The sequence below is a fragment of the Sodiomyces alkalinus genome, assembly GCF_003711515.1.
Source record: "Sodiomyces alkalinus F11 unplaced genomic scaffold SODALscaffold_9, whole genome shotgun sequence".
Taxonomy (NCBI): domain Eukaryota; kingdom Fungi; phylum Ascomycota; class Sordariomycetes; order Glomerellales; family Plectosphaerellaceae; genus Sodiomyces; species Sodiomyces alkalinus.
In genome coordinates this window covers 1,198,076-1,216,227 of record NW_021167087.1, presented here as the reverse complement: position 1 = coordinate 1,216,227, position 18,152 = coordinate 1,198,076, and the positions used below count along the sequence as shown (strand labels likewise).

General features: G+C 53.7%; 7 protein-coding genes across 7 annotated transcripts; 3 read left to right on the top strand and 4 right to left on the bottom strand.

Annotated features, from left to right (window-relative positions):
• Positions 1-121: 121 nt before the first annotated feature.
• On the bottom strand, positions 122-790 carry SODALDRAFT_325767 (hypothetical protein; the record flags this gene model as incomplete). Its single annotated transcript, XM_028610016.1, has 3 exons — positions 122-160; positions 384-416; positions 539-790. 3 exons carry the CDS (start codon positions 788-790, stop codon positions 122-124), a joined length of 324 nt encoding a protein of 107 aa, XP_028464238.1.
• A 1,512-nt stretch (positions 791-2,302) lies between these two features.
• On the bottom strand, positions 2,303-2,855 carry SODALDRAFT_219541 (hypothetical protein). Its single transcript, XM_028607327.1, has 2 exons — positions 2,742-2,855; positions 2,303-2,665 (listed from the first exon to the last, which is right to left on the bottom strand). Exons 1-2 carry the CDS (start codon positions 2,760-2,762, stop codon positions 2,384-2,386), a joined length of 303 nt encoding a protein of 100 aa, XP_028464237.1. The 5' UTR covers positions 2,763-2,855; the 3' UTR covers positions 2,303-2,383.
• Positions 2,637-3,588, bottom strand: SODALDRAFT_335530 (hypothetical protein). Its single transcript, XM_028612480.1, has 2 exons — positions 3,034-3,588; positions 2,637-2,961 (listed from the first exon to the last, which is right to left on the bottom strand). The coding sequence occupies exons 1-2, from the start codon at positions 3,433-3,435 to the stop codon at positions 2,950-2,952; spliced, it is 414 nt and encodes a 137-aa protein (XP_028464236.1). The 5' UTR covers positions 3,436-3,588; the 3' UTR covers positions 2,637-2,949.
• Positions 3,589-5,360: 1,772 nt separating this feature from the next.
• On the top strand, positions 5,361-6,914 carry SODALDRAFT_325766 (hypothetical protein; the record flags this gene model as incomplete). The annotated part of the gene is made up of 2 exons (XM_028610015.1): positions 5,361-5,773; positions 5,840-6,914. 2 exons carry the CDS (start codon positions 5,361-5,363, stop codon positions 6,912-6,914), a joined length of 1,488 nt encoding a protein of 495 aa, XP_028464235.1.
• Positions 6,915-8,757: 1,843 nt separating this feature from the next.
• Positions 8,758-10,773, top strand: SODALDRAFT_362234 (hypothetical protein; the record flags this gene model as incomplete). Its single annotated transcript, XM_028614441.1, has 12 exons — positions 8,758-8,786; positions 8,988-9,053; positions 9,152-9,197; positions 9,245-9,271; positions 9,380-9,470; positions 9,623-9,669; positions 9,758-9,764; positions 9,818-9,864; positions 10,006-10,207; positions 10,278-10,291; positions 10,367-10,415; positions 10,649-10,773. 12 exons carry the CDS (start codon positions 8,758-8,760, stop codon positions 10,771-10,773), a joined length of 750 nt encoding a protein of 249 aa, XP_028464234.1.
• A 526-nt stretch (positions 10,774-11,299) lies between these two features.
• On the bottom strand, positions 11,300-13,468 carry SODALDRAFT_282162 (hypothetical protein; the record flags this gene model as incomplete). Its single annotated transcript, XM_028608326.1, has 2 exons — positions 11,300-11,662; positions 11,762-13,468. Coding segments are annotated over 2 exons (2,070 nt in total), but the record flags the coding sequence as incomplete, so codon positions are not given.
• A 2,557-nt stretch (positions 13,469-16,025) lies between these two features.
• On the top strand, positions 16,026-16,557 carry SODALDRAFT_362232 (hypothetical protein; the record flags this gene model as incomplete). The annotated part of the gene is made up of 2 exons (XM_028614440.1): positions 16,026-16,100; positions 16,201-16,557. 2 exons carry the CDS (start codon positions 16,026-16,028, stop codon positions 16,555-16,557), a joined length of 432 nt encoding a protein of 143 aa, XP_028464232.1.
• Positions 16,558-18,152: the final 1,595 nt, after the last annotated feature.

The following is an 18,152-nucleotide window of genomic DNA, read 5'->3' as shown; positions in this document are numbered from 1 at the left end:
AAATATGCCGCCACAAGTCAATATAGCCTGAACTGAAGAGATCCAAGGCGTATTCTGATAAGCGACTTTTTCTTAGATACCATTTCACGATATTCTCTCTACTTATACATTGCTTACAAGTTTATAATTCCCAAAACATCGATCCATTTACCGAACAACACTATTTAAGTAAAGCAAGCACGCCGCAACAGAAAATCCAGTGACAAAGACAAAAGGCATCCATCCGCTTAACCTTGGAAGAGGCGCGCAGAAACCGGGGCCTCAAAGCAACCAACGCCAGCTCCTTGTTGACTCGTTGACATCTGTGACGCAGGATAAAAATAGTAAGCAAAGTGCATGTGTGGAGGAAAGGCCAGAAAGAAGAGTGGCACAAGCCGACTTACGTTGTCGACATTCGCTTCGTGACCCCCCCCAACCTTTATTTGTCGGCAGTCGAGACGGCCTTCTTTTGCCCGAGAAGAAAGCACGTTAGCTCATGTCATCCTGCATAGGCTATAGCTTCCCCATCGACGGCATCGAGTTGGATTTTGCGACGCACCTTTGCTGTCTTGGGGGCGCCTTTGTTGCCCGTCTCCGTCTTTGCCTTCTTGGGCCCCTTGGTCACCTTGGCCTTTGACTTGGTGACTCCAGTAGGCTTGGCAGCCTTGGGGACGGGGTCTTCGGCGGTCTTCTTGGTCTTGGTGGTGGCCTGTGAGGTGCGTTTTCGCACGGCAGCGGGCGCGGATTCGACAGCGGGGAAGATGCGCGGCCTGGAATTGCCCGTCTGCGAGCGGGTGCCTTCGCGAACCATGGCGGAAATCGGGTCGATGGGGGATGTTGTGATGGCTGGGGGGAATGGGCGGATTCGTGGAGACAAGTTGCGCGCTGGAATGGAGAATGGGATGCAGATGGGGCGGCGGGAAATTGAATAGGAGAGGGAGGGAAGGAAAAGGAAAGGAAAGAAGGGAAGGAAAGGAAAGGAAGGGTGGAAGGAGTTGAGATGATTGACGATAACAAAAACGCGACGCTATGCGACAATGTTGTTTCGCGACAACGTTAAACCGCTTTTGGCGATTCTTTCTGTGCGACAGGGATGATGCGCGATCGCGGAAGTTTTGCGACGCGACTTGATATACGGAGGATGGAGAGTTGGAAGAGGAGGAAAGGTGGGAGGAAAGGGGAGCAGACCGTCGGCGTCGTCATGGGAACATTGAACAAACAAATAATTACCTGGGCAAGCCGCATGGCATGCGCATCGCATCTGCTGACGGTTCGCTTGAGCCTAAAGCTCTAAAAGGACTGACCTGCCTTGCCTGCTCCCGGCCCTGGCCCCTGGGCGCTTCAATCGGATAAAAATAGCCATTAGCCACGTCGGCAGAGCTGCAGCTGCGAGGAATCAAAACAAGTTGGTTGAGCCTAGGAGAGCAGCCTGGACAGGCCAGGGGGGAGGAAATTGCACTGGGAATTCATATGTTCGGATAGACGCCGTTATCTCTTCAGGGGCTTCTCCAGGCTATCGGCCATTCTTGTTGACTGTGCTGGTTCTGTTACATTGCGTCCCGTCAGCGCCCACTTGCATCTTGGCCCTGTGCTTTGGAAGACGGGGTTGAAAAGACCTTCCAAACTTGAACATGGAAACGGTGTGACAAGTTCACCAGACTCCACTGTTGGATTCCCTGTTGCGATTGCGGACCATGAAAAGAAAGAGAAAAAAAGAAGAAGAAAGAAAAGTGATCCAGTCAGATCAAATTCCAATGAACTTTAGGGGTCTCTGCAACGGCCCGGTCCGATGCGTAATGTACAGTATTCCGAGCACCTGGACGCTCGGCGACCTTGGCCCGCGTCCAATGACTCGATGAAGCCATTCCCAGCTGATTCGTCTTGCATTTTGTTCGGATGATCTGAATCCAGGCCGCTTTTATAATGAAAGATGTAATACGTAAGGCTCCAAAATGCTTTCGACTAACACATACGACTATACCCACTGGAAAACTCGGGGTCCTGTGAAGCTCTGACTTTTATCAAGCATGCTGCTATGTCTGGAGGGCTAGGCCTACATAAGGCCATGTTTTGAACAAAGTGTTCAAGACCTCATCCGGATAGGGTTTAGCGGCCTTGTGAGCATTTCCATTGTATTAGGAAATTTTGCGACATGGGTATAGGTATCCAAAGTTAAATCCGTCCGTCCTGACACGTAAGTTATTCCCAGAAAGTGTAAGGTTTTGAATAAGACTATAGAACATGCATACGCTGGTAGAGGTGTCCCTGTTTCGAACTCGAGTGTATTCCTCTCCGGTTAATACTGTCCTGGTTTAGGCTCCTCCGCAGCTCTACTACAGCAGGGAGAGCCTGCATTGATTCATGAGCTAAAAGAAAATCATCCAACTGATCAAGTGCTAACTTCCTACTCCGTGCACCCTCTAGGATCGAACCTCCTCTTGACATACTGCTCGTTGATCCGCTGGTTATGAAGGGATAATTCTAGGAATTGCCGCTCAAAAGAGGTGCGAAGGAGGTCGTGAATTCGCTGTGGGCTTCCAAGACGTGCATCTAACCTGCTGATTGCATATTCTAGGTACGCTCGATCTTCTTCAAACGTCATACCCTCGGGAACATGATCATTTCGCCATCCAGGAATGTCTGCAAGGAAGAGTGGGTGTTGGATAGCAGAAGGAGCGGGAGCTAGCTTGGCAGTGTCCCAATCGATGACCCTTACTCCAATGAGAAATGCTGCCAGTAACTAGGAGGAGTATCAGACTTACCCAGACAGTCCTTTGTCGCATACAATAACATTCCACGCATTCAAGTCTCCATGCTTGATTATAGGACGGCCATCGTCTGGATAAGGTGTAAGTTCCTCAATCTTAGAGCGGCGATAGAGATAATGCAGCGGATTACCCCAAGACGAGTTCGCTTGGAGTGTGCGACGAAGTCCTCGGTCAACCTCCTTTCTGAGCCATTCCCGGTAGGTTATTCTGTGTTCTGCGGACAGTTACTCTCAACATCATTTCATAAGTTGGACAAAATAATCTGACCCAGAGCGTCGATAGTTACAATATCTGATGTCCATAGGGAGAACAAGAATGACGCCAAGTGATCGAGAAGTACCCGACGACGCTCCCTTGTCAAGAGCTGTGTGTTCCAAGACCCCAAAGGAGCCCCGGCCAGGTATTCCAGTATCGTATAACGCTCTGATGTATAGATGATGGCTGGAACTTGAAGTGCTGGCTGTTGCTCTTTTAGACGTCTTAAAAGACGTGCGCCCCTGGCAGCAAGCCAGGCAGCGTCAGCATCCAGTGGTATGCGGAGACACCAACGTTTCCCGCGGTCGGACTGAATCGCGTAGACAATGTTGGACCCACCCTTGAAGGGTCCAGCTGTCGCCTTACATTTCGAGTTATGAGCAGATGATATCTCGGCCAGAATCTGATGTAATAGCTGCGGTGACGATGCCATAAGGTGGCTGTCCGAGTCGAGCAATAGCCGCAGGATGAGGAGGAGCGTTCTTGTGGGAGGCCACGCGGGGCTGTTGGATTGACGGGCGTGTGATCCGGCCGGAGCAGAGATTTAATAGATGTATGATTGTATTCGTTACATAAAGGAAAGAAGAACAGGAAGGTGTGGGTGTTCTAAATACATCTACCCCTTTTCCACGCGAGGAATATAGGGCTAGTCCAGCTAATAGAAACACAGAAAACAGGCTCACGTGTTTTTAGTGCGATACACCCCCTAATTACTATGCCCTGATTAGCTTAGTAATTGCTTAGCCTAACCTCGCCGGCGCCTTATAGTTAATCTTAAAATAGCTTTAAAGAGTAGTTACGGATTCTTTGAAGTCGAGTTAAAAGGCAGGTATGGGAGCTGTAAAATAAGAAAGAGTAATAATAATAGTAGTAAATAATAAAGGAAAATGCTATTTAAAGTAATTAGTAGATAGGGGAGGTGCCGGATATAAATAAAAGGGTTTTCAGCCTTCTCGGAGCCTTCTTTTCCCTCCTATAACCACGGCCTCTTTTTAACGATTTTCCGTTATTTTTTCGTGCCTCGCCTAATCTCTCGGATTTTTTTTTTCTTCTTATCTTCCTTAAATAGCCGTTTTTCGTCACTTAAACGTGCTATAGTAAGTTACCGGAGCTCTGGTTCTTGATATAGGTGCTGACAGTGGTTATTTTAGGCCCCCTTAACCCGCGCCGCCAGTGCTAAGGCCGCTGGTTCCGCTATTTTGACTAAGCCCTCTGGTATTATAAAGAACAGCTTATTAATAGGTAAAGGTTTCGATAGTCGCTTTAAGTATATAATTAGCTTTATTAAGCGCCTTAATCGATCGGGCGAGCTTTTAATTACGTGCCGTAACCTTATAGCCTTTTAGCTTAGCGAGCTCGATTAGTTCCGACGTGGTAGGAGGGGTCGGCACCCCGTTAATAACCTGGGTATGTTTTTCGCGTAGCTAGTCGATAGATATAGGTATAACGTACTCGGGTCGGTCGTCTAGCTACTCTAGCCCGTTAGGGTCGAGTAAGGCCTAGACCTTTATACCCTGCGTATATAACTTAATATAGAAGATCTAATCGGCCTATTACCTAGTAGACTCCAGCCGCGGGATACCGAGCGCTTTAGCGGTGACTTTAAGCTTCGTGGATATAGTTTATAGCAGGGGTTTAGCGAATAAGGGCTTTTCTGAGCGAGAAAGTAGGGTAGATACTCCTTAATTAGCTGTAGAAGCATACGTAACGGGTAGTAATAATATATAGGTGATAGATCAGCTAAAAGTTACTAGTAATAAATACTACCACCCGGGCTTATAACTATTGGATTAACGGGCGTGTGATCCGGCCGGAGCAGAGATTTAATAGATATATGATTATATTCGTTATATAAAGGAAAGAAGAACAGGAAGGTGTGGGTGTTCTAAATATATCTACCCCTTTTCCACGCGAGGAATATAGGGCTAGTCCAGCCAATAGAAACACAGAAAACAGGCTCACGTGTTTTCAGTGTGACAGGGGCAGCCTTATGGTCGAGGTCAGGGACAAGGTTGACGTATCGAGCGCGGCTGAGAAAATGCCGGGACAGGCGCTGACGGCCTTTGGCAGTCGTGACAGATGGCCCAGTGTGGCAGGCTTCACCAACACAGCCTGCGCCAAACGAACCAAAATAAGTGGGGCGTGGCACGGGTAATGGCTGCGCACCAATCAGCGCCGACCTGTGGGTCCCCGTGGTTCGGTCCCCCGTTCTTGGCTACGGTACCTAGGTCGGTCGAGACATGTTGACCGCCAACGCGTCGTAACCCGCGACCTCTCTCAGTCTCACATGCAACTCTCCACGATTCGCTTCCTTTGGATACACGTGCCGAGCGACAAGCCTCCCTTTTATGTAACGCCATGTTCTTGTTTTCTCGACGCAGTCTCTCAGCTTTCTTCTCAACAATCTGGACATCCTCCACTGGATTTTTTTACAACCTCGTTCGACTCTTACGAGCCCTCACCACCGGGCTTCAACAGTCGGCAACCCCGGCACTTACGCTTCAACATGCATGGCCCTTGACGGAGCAGCAGATCTATCGTCGCAGCCACACATTCTTCGAGTCAGTCAACGAAGACGCCATCCGGGCATTAGGGACGCAGCACCACAGCAAGCGTCTGCCATGCGAAATCAAGGCGCGGTACCGGGGTAGTTTCAACGGCTGCTTCGTCCTCGAATTTACCGACGGCTCTACGCGCGTCGTGCGGCTTCCTCTTCAGCCAGCAGTACACGATGCGTGGGACAAAGTACGAAGCGAAGTTTGTACAATGCAGTCAGTGCAGTCGTCTTTCAGGTCGAAACGTACTAACTACCTCAACTCAGTCTAACCTCTTCGCAGATACGTCCGACGGCATACGAATATTCCGGTTCCCCGGGTCTATTCCTACGGGAGGAGCAAACTCTGTCGACATACCTCGGAGCTTCAAGTCTTTATCATTATGGAACAAATCAAAGGCCAGCCATTAACCAGAGACGCGCTCGAGACCAGCCCAGAACCCCGTCGTCGGCTTTTTCTCGAGCAACTAGTTGACGTCTTTGCCGAACTTCGCAAGCTCTCCTTCACACGAGGGGGCTCGCTCATGCCACGCAGCAGCAACAACGAGGATGGCGAACCCGAAAATCCACCAGACATTGTCGGCGCCTTCTCCATCCGCAAGAACGAACTCCAGGCGGCCGGATACAGCGTCTCGCGCATCGTGACTGCGAGCGCGAAAGAATTCCTCGATGAGCAACTTCGCATCCTCCAACACATTTGGACAATGCCCCACAAGGATTTGGACCGTGAGCAGGCTGAGCGAGAGGAGTTTGCGCAACGATTTATCTGCCAGCCAGAGGTCCAGGCCAGAATGGGCATCCACTCGACCGCCCGGTCCTTCTTCCTAGCACACCCCGACCTTCGCCCTGGCAACATCCTCGTGGACGATGAGCTTACCATATGCGGCATCATCGATTGGGAGTACACGGCAAGCGTCCCGCCGTGTGCCTTCGCCCCTCCGACGTGGATCACAGGCAACGACTCGGGCCTAGCCGGCCTACCGTCCGAGTTCACGCGTGTTCTTTCTTCCATGAAGGACAAGTCGAGGTACCACGCGCAGCTCGCAGCCGAGTGGGGCTCCAGAGACGCCCTGGCTTGGTCATTGTCCCACATACTGATAGATCCGGCGGAGCTGGACTTTGTTTTCTGGGAAACCGTCATGCCCAACATAACGGGACTATGCGACATTCCTGTCCCTGACGATGTACAGCTACAGGCAGACGTGGACCGGCGCTTGGAAGTATCGCGGCGCTTTGCCCAGTATCTCGACGAGAACAATCTGCACGTGGAAGGGCGCGAGGAAGAGATCCAGCGCTTGCTGCAGCAGGCTCGGGCTACGATTGACCAGTTGACAAAAGGGACAGTCCCCCACCCATAGCATATGTCCAGCGACCCAGAAGAAGCGAACCATGTTACCTAGCTACTGGTGGCCCACGGTTTTGCGGTTGCGCCTGCATTTCGTTGATCTTCAGCCATAACACTCGTGAACTCTCTCTGTGTCGGGCCGCCTGTTCCTCTAACTCCATGATCTGGGTATGGACGTCCTGCGCCGCTGCTTTTCCCCTTTTCATCCGCGAGCTCGAACCTCGTTGGGACAGTGACTTCAACGTTTCGATATCACCAGTCAACCTGGAAATGATTCTGTCCTTGTCGGTCGCTTCTCGTATCATCGCATCCAATTCAGCCATGAAGTTCGCTCGAGCCTGACCGTCTATGATTGAGCAAGACTAGAAGTAAATATGTTAGCTATCAGTGATAAGGTGTGCTTGGTTTGGGACAGTATTTCACCAACCTAAGAGACGCAAAGCGAGGGATATGTGAGTGAGAGTCGGAGTGACGTGTGGACGTTGCCCCTTAAGACCGCACGCTCTTATAGAGGCACGGCTCTCGTTATGGCCACCTTAAGACCTAACAGTCTGCCCAGTGCACGTTATCATTCGATCCGCGATATGCACGGCAGCCCAACTTCATATTACCTTGCATTATGAGTCTTACCGGCCTTATTAGTGGCCGTCGGGCAAAGGACAGCATGCGCCCCCATCAAATATGACTGCCATGTTCCCGTTGGCGGGAATTGCATAAACTAGCATTCCGTACAGGTGCCTACATGTAGGTAAGACCCTTTGTTTATTTATTTTTATTGTATCTTTTTCTTCTTTTTTTGTTTTCTCCCCCTTTTCATAGGTCCTCTATAAGAGCCCCCCAACCTGAACCCACGCACATACAGTTGAGGTTTCAGAACAAAGTTTATATCGCCATCAATACGTCGTCATGCGGACATATAGCCAAGAAATACAGATATTCCGGCGTATCCTGATAAACGACCATTGTTCGGCAGTGCTTTTGACATCAGAGTATCGTGTTTTGACCACCATATTCACTTCAAAACGGTACGCTCGACGCAGCACTGAGCTCGACCGCAGTTAGTTGTAAAGTCCACTTTGTTGTTCTGGTTTTTTCATTCTTTAATTGTTAGGGTTGATTCATGGATCCTTTTAAGCTCAAGTTACCTTCCTTGTCGAAGCTCTTGCTGACGGTCTTTCATTTTCATGACCCGAAATCTCTATAACCTCCACAGGATGCGGCGCCATGAGAAATATCGCTGTTGAACCTTTTAGCCCTTTTTCGAACAAAGCTCGCCTGGACCAGGATACGATGGGGGGTTGAAAGTTCTAGATTGTCAATGTTTCGCTGGTTGCGACCCCGGTGGTAGACAACTATCACCCATCGCCATCTATGTTCTGCTCCCTTGGATTTCCTTAATTGACTCTACAGTATTGAGTTCCTCGGCTTTTAATGTTAGTAATATCTCCTCTTCGAAGCTATGGATGGGTACTCTACTCTGCATGGTTCCCGGGGCGCCAATCTCTCAACGGTAAGTAAGCCCTCGTGCTTGGTCTGGTTGCAAGCAGCCTTTGCTTGGAGCCGAGGCATCATGTTCAGAACTTGCTAATTCATGTCTGGAAAGACCATGTTCAAGGTTATGACTTATATTGGTATAATACGGAGCACAGAGGCGTGTTACGGTGTTAGAACCCTAGATGAACCCGTCCTATATGCTATCAACCCGCCCTTATTAATATGCGCTGCGTTAACGGGATCTGGTTCTGCTTGTGATATTCACATAAATTTCGCATACTAACGCAATCTAGACCTTAATATGTTAGTTTGTCCAAACGCCGAATTGAGCGTCGGCATGCTGTAAGAAGCATTAATTGACAATGTCTAGAGTAGCTGTTGAGAGCATCACGTTGGCTTAAACCGCTCAGATACAATACCAGAGCATTATCTTCTATGAGACGGACATGCCATGGTAGCTGCAGAAAGTTCAGTCTCTAAGGGGATATTAGTCTGGTGTTTATATCTACGGATAATCGACAATTTACCTCGAATGTAAACCGGGATTTAAGTAAAAAGATGAGCAGAAACAACACAAATCACTCCCTTGTAGTTTCATCACCAAGTTAGGAGTTGGCGTCGATGACAACGATATAAAGGAATTGGAACTACAGAACCCGTAGCCAACAATCGAGGCTTTGAAGGAGTCAAGTGTATTAGACAAATGGCGAAGCTTTCCCCTAAACCCTTCGTCCCATCTCATTCACATCAATACAGCAATCTTCTTCAACACCAAGATGGTGCCAAGCTGGAAGTGCAGGATGTCTGTACACCCAGATGTAACTTAGCTGACATTCGGAAAACGTAAAGGCCTCGCGGGAGAGCTTCCACCAGAGGGTGTGTACGTAGAAGCCCAGAGCACATCATCTTCTGCCATCCTACTAGAGTGACGGGCATGCCGCGTGGAAAGTTCTGACCCCATGTATGCCCACATGCAGGGAACAGAGCCATGTGATGCCGGACATATTCCCTAATGCATCACAGTCGAATACTCGCATCAAGAAAGGACTGGGGATTCTCATGGGTGATACCTGTTGTGAGTCGTGACGGCATCAGGTTAACAACACAAGTCTGGTTCAGAGATTCATTAGCTCATTAGCGTCCAGGAACCCGTGATGCCTCTATTCCAGCCGTGCTCTTTACCGATCTACGGAGATGACTCCGTGATCAAACTCCGGCCTTCCGCAGGCCCATCTGGGGAAAGAGTTGAAATTGCAGTGACGAGTCTTGTCCCCGTGACAGCCAAGGGGGGGGGGGGGGAACAATCCAAGCAGAGATTACGAATATATACCTCATCAAGCATAATGAATCACACCTCCCCAGGATCGTGGTCCGGGGTAGAGGGACTGCCCCGGCTGATGGATCTCGTCTAACCCAGTTGAGTGCTCGTCCTTGATATCCGGTCCCCCACATCGCGGGTTGGCAGTTTGGTGGCAGCCGCAGGGAACCAGCCGGCCTAGATACCAGACAGAGTAGACAATGGATCCCAAACAACGTAAACTACATGTAGGCATGGACAAGATGGGCACGCGTCTTGATTAATTACAATGGTCCGAAGTGAAACATGATAGCTGCCGAACATAGGAACAAAACACGAAACGGGGAACATGGAACGAGTCCTCCCGCACCACCAAGAACGGAAGGCCACCGCGCACTCCGTTGTTTACATGTATGGAGAGAAAGAGACAAAAGGACAAGGGGACAGGCAGAGACGGGGGGATGCGTTCCGCGTTTTCTCGTGTTACTGGCACGGGATGTCCTCCCGCTGCATCTGTATTCCACCAACGGGATCATCCACACCCCCAGCCCCTATTCAAGCCACCCACACACACACGATGTCCAGTCCGGGGTGATTCTGTTCTCTTCATATTCCTCTCTTTCTTTCTCATCCTCACTAACTCATTGGGCATGGACTATGCTCCGTGTCTCTAGTTCGAATCCAAGAACCATTATGCCATCTCTACTCCTGCACCATCCATCCGTGTCCCATAGTCCGCATTTGGCCCCGATTCTCCCTCCTCTTGTCAAAGTAAAAGTAAAGTAAAACACACTTGTTTCTTGAAAGAAAGGAAAGAAGAAGAGGAAAAGTAAAAAGAAAGAAGAAGCCCTGGTTCTCTCATGCCCACCCCTCCATGGTATTGGAATACAACAAAAAGAAAAAAAAGAAAAAAAGGTCCCCCACGCACATCTCTACACCTTCTTCTCCCTTCCCAGAAATCATCTCCAATCATAAGAAACAAGCACGTTCTCTCCAGGCGCATAATAGGGTGCCATCTGGCGTCACGTTGAAGGGGCGAATCCTTCCTCTCTCCGATCATCGTCTCCGCTCCGCTGCATAAAGGACAGCGCCAAAGATGCGAGGATCCCCAACTTCTAACTAAAAGTGACTGATAAAAGAAAACACAACGACGAGTTGATGAGTGTGTGGCGGTGAACTAGGGGGAAAGGGCTGCAAAAGGTGCACCCGATGCCCCTTTACGCAACCTCCTTCTCCGTAATGGTGACGGTCACGGCCGGCACGATCGGCTCCGTCTCCTTCCCCTTGGTCGTCACCAAAATCTCCTTCTCCTCAGTAGGTGCATGTGTCGTCGTCCTCGTCGTCGTCGTCGCCGTTGTGGTGGCAGTAGTAGTCGTATCAGTCGTAGTCAAGTCAGAAGCAGGGACAACACCCCGCGTCGCATCTCCGTCGTCCCCCTTGGCAGAGACAGTCGTGGCCTTCTTCTCCACCGCCGGCTCCCCCGCGGCGGGAGGTGCATCGTCAAGCTCGAGGTCGTCGTTGTCACGGTCGTCGTGCTCGTCCGCTGCGCTTCCGTCCGGGAACCGGCTGGTGAGGCCGCGCCTCCATCGCCCCTTCAACCAACGCCGTCAGGTCTTTGCCCCGTTCGTGGCCGCCGCCCTCGGCACGCCCGACGCGAGCGTCGTTTTGGGTATCGGGTGGGACGGGCCGGGGATGGTGGCGGTGGTGGTGGCGGGGGGGCTCTTCAGGCCGTTTTCACTGTCGTTGCCGTTTCCGTTGCCGTTGCCGTGACCGATTCCGTGACCGATTCCGTTGACGGTACTGTGGCCACTGCCATTCCCATTCACCGCGTTCATGGTCCCAAGCCCAGCGCGCGGGGTGCGATCTCCGCTCCCGCTCAACCCGCGACCCCCGTTGGGAATGTAAAAGTCATACCGGCTCGGAAACAGGATGATGTTCGCCAGGCGCAGAAGCTCCGTCTCCGAGTCGGCCTGGCCCGGCGAAACCGACCCGCTCTCGAACGCGGCGTTGCTGTTGCTACTGCTCCTGGAAGTCCGGGCCGTCTTGACATTGGCACTGTCCGAGTCGACGTCCATCGCATCCGGGTTGTTGTCGTTGTTGTTGTTGTTGTTATTGTTGCTGCTGGCACTTTGCGGCGGCGGCGCCGGATCAGCCGGGTCGACGTCCCAAGGCGCCAACCCCATAGCCCGCAGGCCGTCGACACCACCATACGCCTCGATCGTCTTCGCGTCCGGCCGGTCCATGTGCGACGCCTCGTGCCCCAGGCCGGCGAGGGTGTCGAAATCGGGACCCGGCTGGCCGGTCTGGAAGGCCTTGCGCTGGCGGGCGAGGAACAGCGCGTTCGTCTGCGTCAGGGGCGACACGGGGAGGTAGGTCAGCAGGGAGAGCTCGTTGGACGACCCGGTCTGCATCGACGGCGGCACGCCCAGGCGGGTGCCGCCGCTGATGATGGAGTAGGCCTCGTCGCAGTGCCAGATGACGTAGTCGCCGGCCTGCAGGCTCGGCAGCGACACGAGGCTGCGGCGCATGTGCAGGTGCGGGTGCCAACGCTCGGTGATGCGCTGGGCGTGGCCCGGCACGGCGCCGTGGATGACGGTGGTGGGCTCGCGGTCGAGGGCCCAGTTGGAGGCGTCGAGGTAGGCCTCCCACTGGTCGGCCTTGCCGCCGTCGGGCTGCTCGGGCGGGCCGCGCCTGGGCGAGAAGAAGGGCCGGAGGAGGAAGTAGGCGGCCACCAGCTTGGGCGACGGCAGCACGCGCACCATGCCCTGCTCGACGCTGGTCAGGGCCAGGATGCCCTGGAACATGCGGAAGATGCTGCAGGCGCCGGCGCCGTTGTAGAGGTCGGTGGTGGCGCTGACGCGGCCGGACGGGTCCCACGGGTCGTACGACTCCCAGTCGCCGCGGAAGATGGGCTCGTAGGTGCCGCCGCCGCGGCCGTAGCCGTCGGGTTCCCAGCGCTCGAGGCTGCCCGAGTCGATCTGCGCGATGACGGTCGACGAGGCGCTGGCGCTGAGCGAGTCGGCGGCCGAGTTGCCGTTCTGCTGGCCGACGGCGCCGAGCCGGTCGTTGTGGATGCGCAGGCGGTCGGCGTAGCTGATGGGGCGGCGCGCGATGTGCAGGTCGTCGGTCGACTCCCAGAAGGACATGGCGAATTTTTGCGCCCGCAGCACGTTGGGGTGGGCGCGCGCCCGCACCTGGACGGGGGTCCAGAAGAGGTCGATGCAGGTCGGGTCGTGCAGCGCGGGGGGTTTGAAGTCGCGGTTCTTGTCCAGGTAGTCGTGCGTCTCGCGCACCCACGTCTCGGCCTCGTTGGCCGGCACGACGCCGCGGATCACGGCCACGCCATAACGTCGGAGGCGGTGGGCGAAGGCGTCGACGCGCACGGGATCGTTGATGTCGGCGTAATTGATGGTGGGGATGAGGTCGGAACCGCGCTTCTGGATGTCGGCGATCTCTTCCCTGAGGGCGGCCAACAGGCGGTGCCACGACGCCTCGACGGCATCCTCGTGGCCGGCGATCAATCGCTTCTTGACGCTGGCGAAGCGCGGGGGCAGGGCGATGGGCTCGGTGCCGTAAAACGACACGACGGGCGGTTCCATGTTTTTGAAAGCCTTGCGGTGCACCGCGGCAGCGGAGACCTGAGGGGCCGGGGGCGGCGGCTGTGCCGCGGTCGGGTTTGCTGCTGTTGCTGTTGCTGCCGCCGCCGTGGACGAAGTCGAGGTGGAAGTCGAAGATCGTGTCCTCCGGGTGGAAGATCGCGTGGCTCGCGTGCTGCTGCTGAGAGGCAGAACGGGAGAGAGGGGCGAGAATGACGGTGGTAAAGGAGATGTGGGCGAAGCGGCGGCGCCGGTGGTGATGCCAACGTCTGCGGCGGAAGAGGAGGACGAAGTGGCAGATGCAGTCGTCGCAGCAGACGCAGAGGAGGAAGACGGCAAATGGTGTAATGGAGGCCTGGTCGCCCCAAAAACGCCAGAAGCAGAGACAGAGCCGGAGCCCGAGCCAGTGGCAATGTCAGCGCCGTTCACACCAGCACCAACACCGGGGTCCCCAGATGGCGGCGTCGTTGTCGTCTTATTATTTGCCAGTCTCCTGGTTCTGCGGCTCGTCTTTCCGATCCTTTTCCCCAGAGTCGCCGCCAATTTCGCCTTGGCCCCTTTGGTAATGGCTCCAGTTCCTCCGCCTCCGCCTCTCCCTCCGCTTCTGCTGCCCCCACCCCCATTTCCCCCCAGGACCAGGACCCTGGCACCACCACTCCCACTGGCGCTGCCACTGGCGCTCCCACCTCCACCTCCATGACCTGGGCCTGCATCTGCACTTGCACCTACTGGATTTGCTGCACCTCCGTGGCTCTGGTCATGCTCATTGTCATTGTCATGCGCATGCTCATGCTCGTGCCCGTGGTCATACCCCCGTCCCTGCCCTTCCTCCTCTTCCACCACTGGGACATCCCCTGTCGCGGGGCGCGTCCGACTCGGGCCTGAGCCCCAACGGGCGAAAACCATCCGACCAGTTTTTGTAGGGTCTGTCTCGGGGGGGGATGTGCTCGGGTGTCGGACTCGGTCTCGAATCTTCGTGTTCGTGTTCCCTTTCGGTTTCTTTTTTCCTTTCTTTTTGTCTCAATTTTTCAATGTTCTTTTCACAAGCTGGTCCACAGCTCGTTTCGTCTTTTCCCGTTTGGACTTCTTTTCCTTTTCCTCGTCCTCGTTTTCCCTCCCTTTCTTCGCCTGGTACTGAGAACGGGCCCCGATGTGACCAATTCACGCTCCATGCGCCGTGCACAAACGGTCGTCCTGTCAGGAGAGGAGGGCGGAAAGACGAGGGGGGAACGAGACGAAGAGAAAAAAAAAAAAAAAAAAAAAAGAAAGAAATTCTCCGGACAAGACGCTAGCTACTGCTGTCGTCTCGCTGACTTGGGACCCTCCTGCTTGGGATCGAGGAGCTATGGCTTGCAGCTGGTGCGATGAACCCTGCTCGCGTCTGGTGTCGTGTTTGGTCGGTCCTCTCAACTGGTTTGCCACCAAGCTCTCACTCAATGGCCCTTGTGTGTAGCGCCAAAAATACAGGGGGGAACAGCCCACTGGAACGCACCAAAATGTCTTTTGAATCAGTGGGGTCGGTTAGGGCGAGAGTCCCTCTGATGTGTGGCGTTTGTTGCTCGGGGTCTTCCGTGATTCCAAGACGGAAAAGAGCCGCAGAGGAAAAACACGTCGATGGTTGACCGATAGTGGAATAAGGGGACAAGAAAAAAAAAACAAGAAAAAAAAAACCAAGAAAAAAGAAGAGAGTAATGTCTGGTGACAGGTGTCAAGGTCGTAGGCGTGAGAGGAGCTATGGTCGAAGATCTCTGCCCAGCAAGTTGCCGTGTGAGTGTCACTCTCGTCTGTCTCGTTCCGTCTTTCTCTTTCCCCTTCTCTTCTCAGTGAAGCCAAGTTCTCTCTCCCCTCAGAACAAGTAACCGTCCAGTTGGCCAGTGGGGGGAGGACAGTTGAGCTGAGAATGCGACACCTCGTGACCCTTCCCGAAGCGGTACCCAGAGGACAGGCGGCGGGCGGGGGCTTCGGAGAATAGAATGTGCTGCTGTCGTGTAGCCCGATGCAACAATCCTCGCATGCAATGCGTCTTTGCTGATTGGTTATCAACCTTTTTTCTCGTCGTCGTCGTCGTCGTCGTTGTTCGTCTTCGTTGTCGTCGTACTCCTCTCGATCCGATGGTGAGCTTCGGTGTATGAGATTCAGCTTTGGCCTGGGCTAGTGTCCTCCTCTTTTCAACGGGACCTAGGTTCGGTCAAGTCATGTCGAGCTCCCCCTTTCGAGGAATCCGTTATGAAAAGAAAAAGAACAAGAAAAAAAGGAAGACAAAAGCAGCTCCTAGGTGTCCCTGCTGACCAAACCTGATGGGAAGACCTTTCAAAAGACCTTTTAGAAACGGCCTCCGAGTGTATGCCCGGGGCCTCCCGAAGGCTTTATCATCGTAGGCGGTTGCATTCGCTGCCGTCATGCCACAAACCCCCGGGACAAACCCCCGGTTCCCACAATTATCTTCTTCTTAACTTTTTCCCTCCGCCTTTTCGATCCCCCATCATCGTACCTACAAACCTACAACGTACTTGCGGGTACATCCCACCCAGATGCCGAATAGATTAAACGCCCTGATACAACGTACCCTGATACCACCTCGCGGCCCGCAGGCAAACGGCAGACGTATGTACAACATACACCCGTACATACATTGTACGTTGTACGCTGCCCATTCTTTCCCGGTCTCCCCTTCGAGAGCACCGGCTAGCTAGCATCTCCTTTCCGTTGTGTGGAGTGAGACTGTGAGAGCAAATCAATGCCTTGGCGATCCGGTCCACCCACCTGGTCGGCTTTCACTCCCCGGGGTGTCGCTTCCCTGCCCAGCACGATAGTACGGGGAACTTTCTACACGGTAGGGTACCTACCAAGTACCTAGGTACCTACGTTGTACGGAGTTCCCCTGCGGCGCTACAGGGGCGTTGATCCGTTAGTGGGGGGGTGGACATCTCTCACAACGATTGGGTCATACTATACCGTTTTCGTCCAACCGCCACACCTCCCGCCGGCCCGCGGGCCCGTCCCCGGATAAACCCTGGAACCCCCTCCCCACCATTTCCCATGCTCCGAGTGGTCGCACGGTTCTCCAGCTGAGCCGAGCCCCAGGTCACTGGCTGGGGCCCGCCCCTCTCGGCCTATCGCTCCGGGGCCAATCATTGTCAATTACCGTCGTGGAACGTCCCCCACACCCCCCCCTGCCAAACGCGTCGCTTCGTTTTGGGGGTTTCCTCTCGGCGATTTTCACTCCCCTAAGCGAGGCGCCTATGGGGCAAATGGCCCATGGGGATTGACACCATTGGCGGGGATCTCGGCCAAAACCCTTATAATTAATAATGAGAGTATGGAGATGCGTGCTTTGTACTTTGTACATGTATGAATCGCATAAAGCATGCCAAATGGTTTCCCAAAACTAGACTGCTCGCAGTGGGGGTCCTGTAGCTTCGGAGATTTCCTCGTAAAGGTCCGTTAGATGGGAACTGAAACAGAACGGCATTTTCACCTTTACCTTCGTCTCGTCTCCTCTTCTCCTTGTCGGACGCCTCCCTTTGTCCGAAAATTCGGATGAACCGTCGGGCCAGACAGACCAGGGTGAAAATATCGAGAATATCGCGGTCCCCTTGACCGGCCCCTTCATGCGGATCAACTGGTGAGAAATTAATAATAGCCCCCAAATTTCGCCCTTCCGTTCCAGCTCCTCCAGTGCCCGTCCTAATGATCGTTTGCCTTGTTGGGAGACGATGAGTCCCTATTTGTCGTGCTTCCTCTTCAGCCCGTCTCACCTCGAATTATGCGTGGTTGGTCCGTAAGTAGGAGTTTCCCCGACTGATCCGCACGACCTACCTACGTTGTATATGTGTGTACCAGCTCGGCTTTGTCCACTCTCAACTCTCGAAACCCGATTCCTACTCGAGTCAGCCAGGAGGCCCAGAGCCACATCGGCGACCTCTCGCTCCTCCCATTCGGAAAGGAAACCCGCGTTCCATCCGAGGTTCGACCGGCCGACCCCCTCTACTGTGGGGTGTCCCTAATGGGACCATAGGTCCCCGTCCCGTTGATTGTTTCGTCCGCATGGCAGGTACGTACTTCGTACACATACCGTACAACGTACTCACGTCGTAGTGAACAGGACAAAACAACACAGCCAACGACAGACTGTTAAAAGTCCTGACACTCCCCATTGCAAGTCCAACAGCATGGCGTCACAGACCGGGGCTTCCCCACGGGCCACACGTGTCTCCTACCACCGCACCGCACTGCCAGGAGACCGTCAACGCCGTCAACGCCAGCCGCCAGTAGGTCTGGATCTTAGATCGACGGGTGAGCCTCACTGCTCCCGGAAAGTAAAGACCAGACACCCCATAGTCCAGGTAACCTTCCGAGGGAGCATGAGATCCCCAAGAAGAACGCCTCCAACTTCCAAGATGGCAAGATCACATCGCCCCCTGAACGTGAACGCCTGGGGCGAGGAAATCGCGAGACTTCTCGCCAGTCTTTACCAGATGAGGAAGGAAGGACAGGTGAGGGAAAAGGACTCCTCTGTCCCGTCCCCTTGACTATTTCCGAACCAGTCCACTGCGTGTGACTTCGCTTTGTAGCTGGGGAAGGTGGATTTTGCGGACCCCATGCAGCCGTGTCCCAGTTTGGACCCCCTGGAGCAGAGCAGAGGGCGAGGTCGAGCGAGTTAAATCATCTGCCCATCTGACATGGTACTCGCGAAGCCCTGGGACTTGTCAGTGGACCCTGGGTTTCTTTCGTACGTCGACAACTCGACTGTGGTATCCTTCAGACGCAAACGAACGCTAGGTATGGCATCCTGAGCTCCCTCCCACCGCCAGTTCCCCGGTTACGGCGTGGGAAAACCCCGCCAACAAGCAGCGCAGCACAC

Excerpts from the sequence above, each read along its gene's own strand:
- SODALDRAFT_219541 (XM_028607327.1), bottom strand. The coding sequence starts at position 2,762 with ATGCGACAAAGGACTGTCTGG. Across the intron at positions 2,666-2,741 it reads TGCGACAAAGGACTGTCTGG|CTAGCTCCCGCTCCTTCTGC; the intron begins GTAAGTCTGATA and ends GACACTGCCAAG.
- SODALDRAFT_335530 (XM_028612480.1), bottom strand. The coding sequence starts at position 3,435 with ATGGCATCGTCACCGCAGCTATTACATCAGATTCTGGCCGAGATATCA.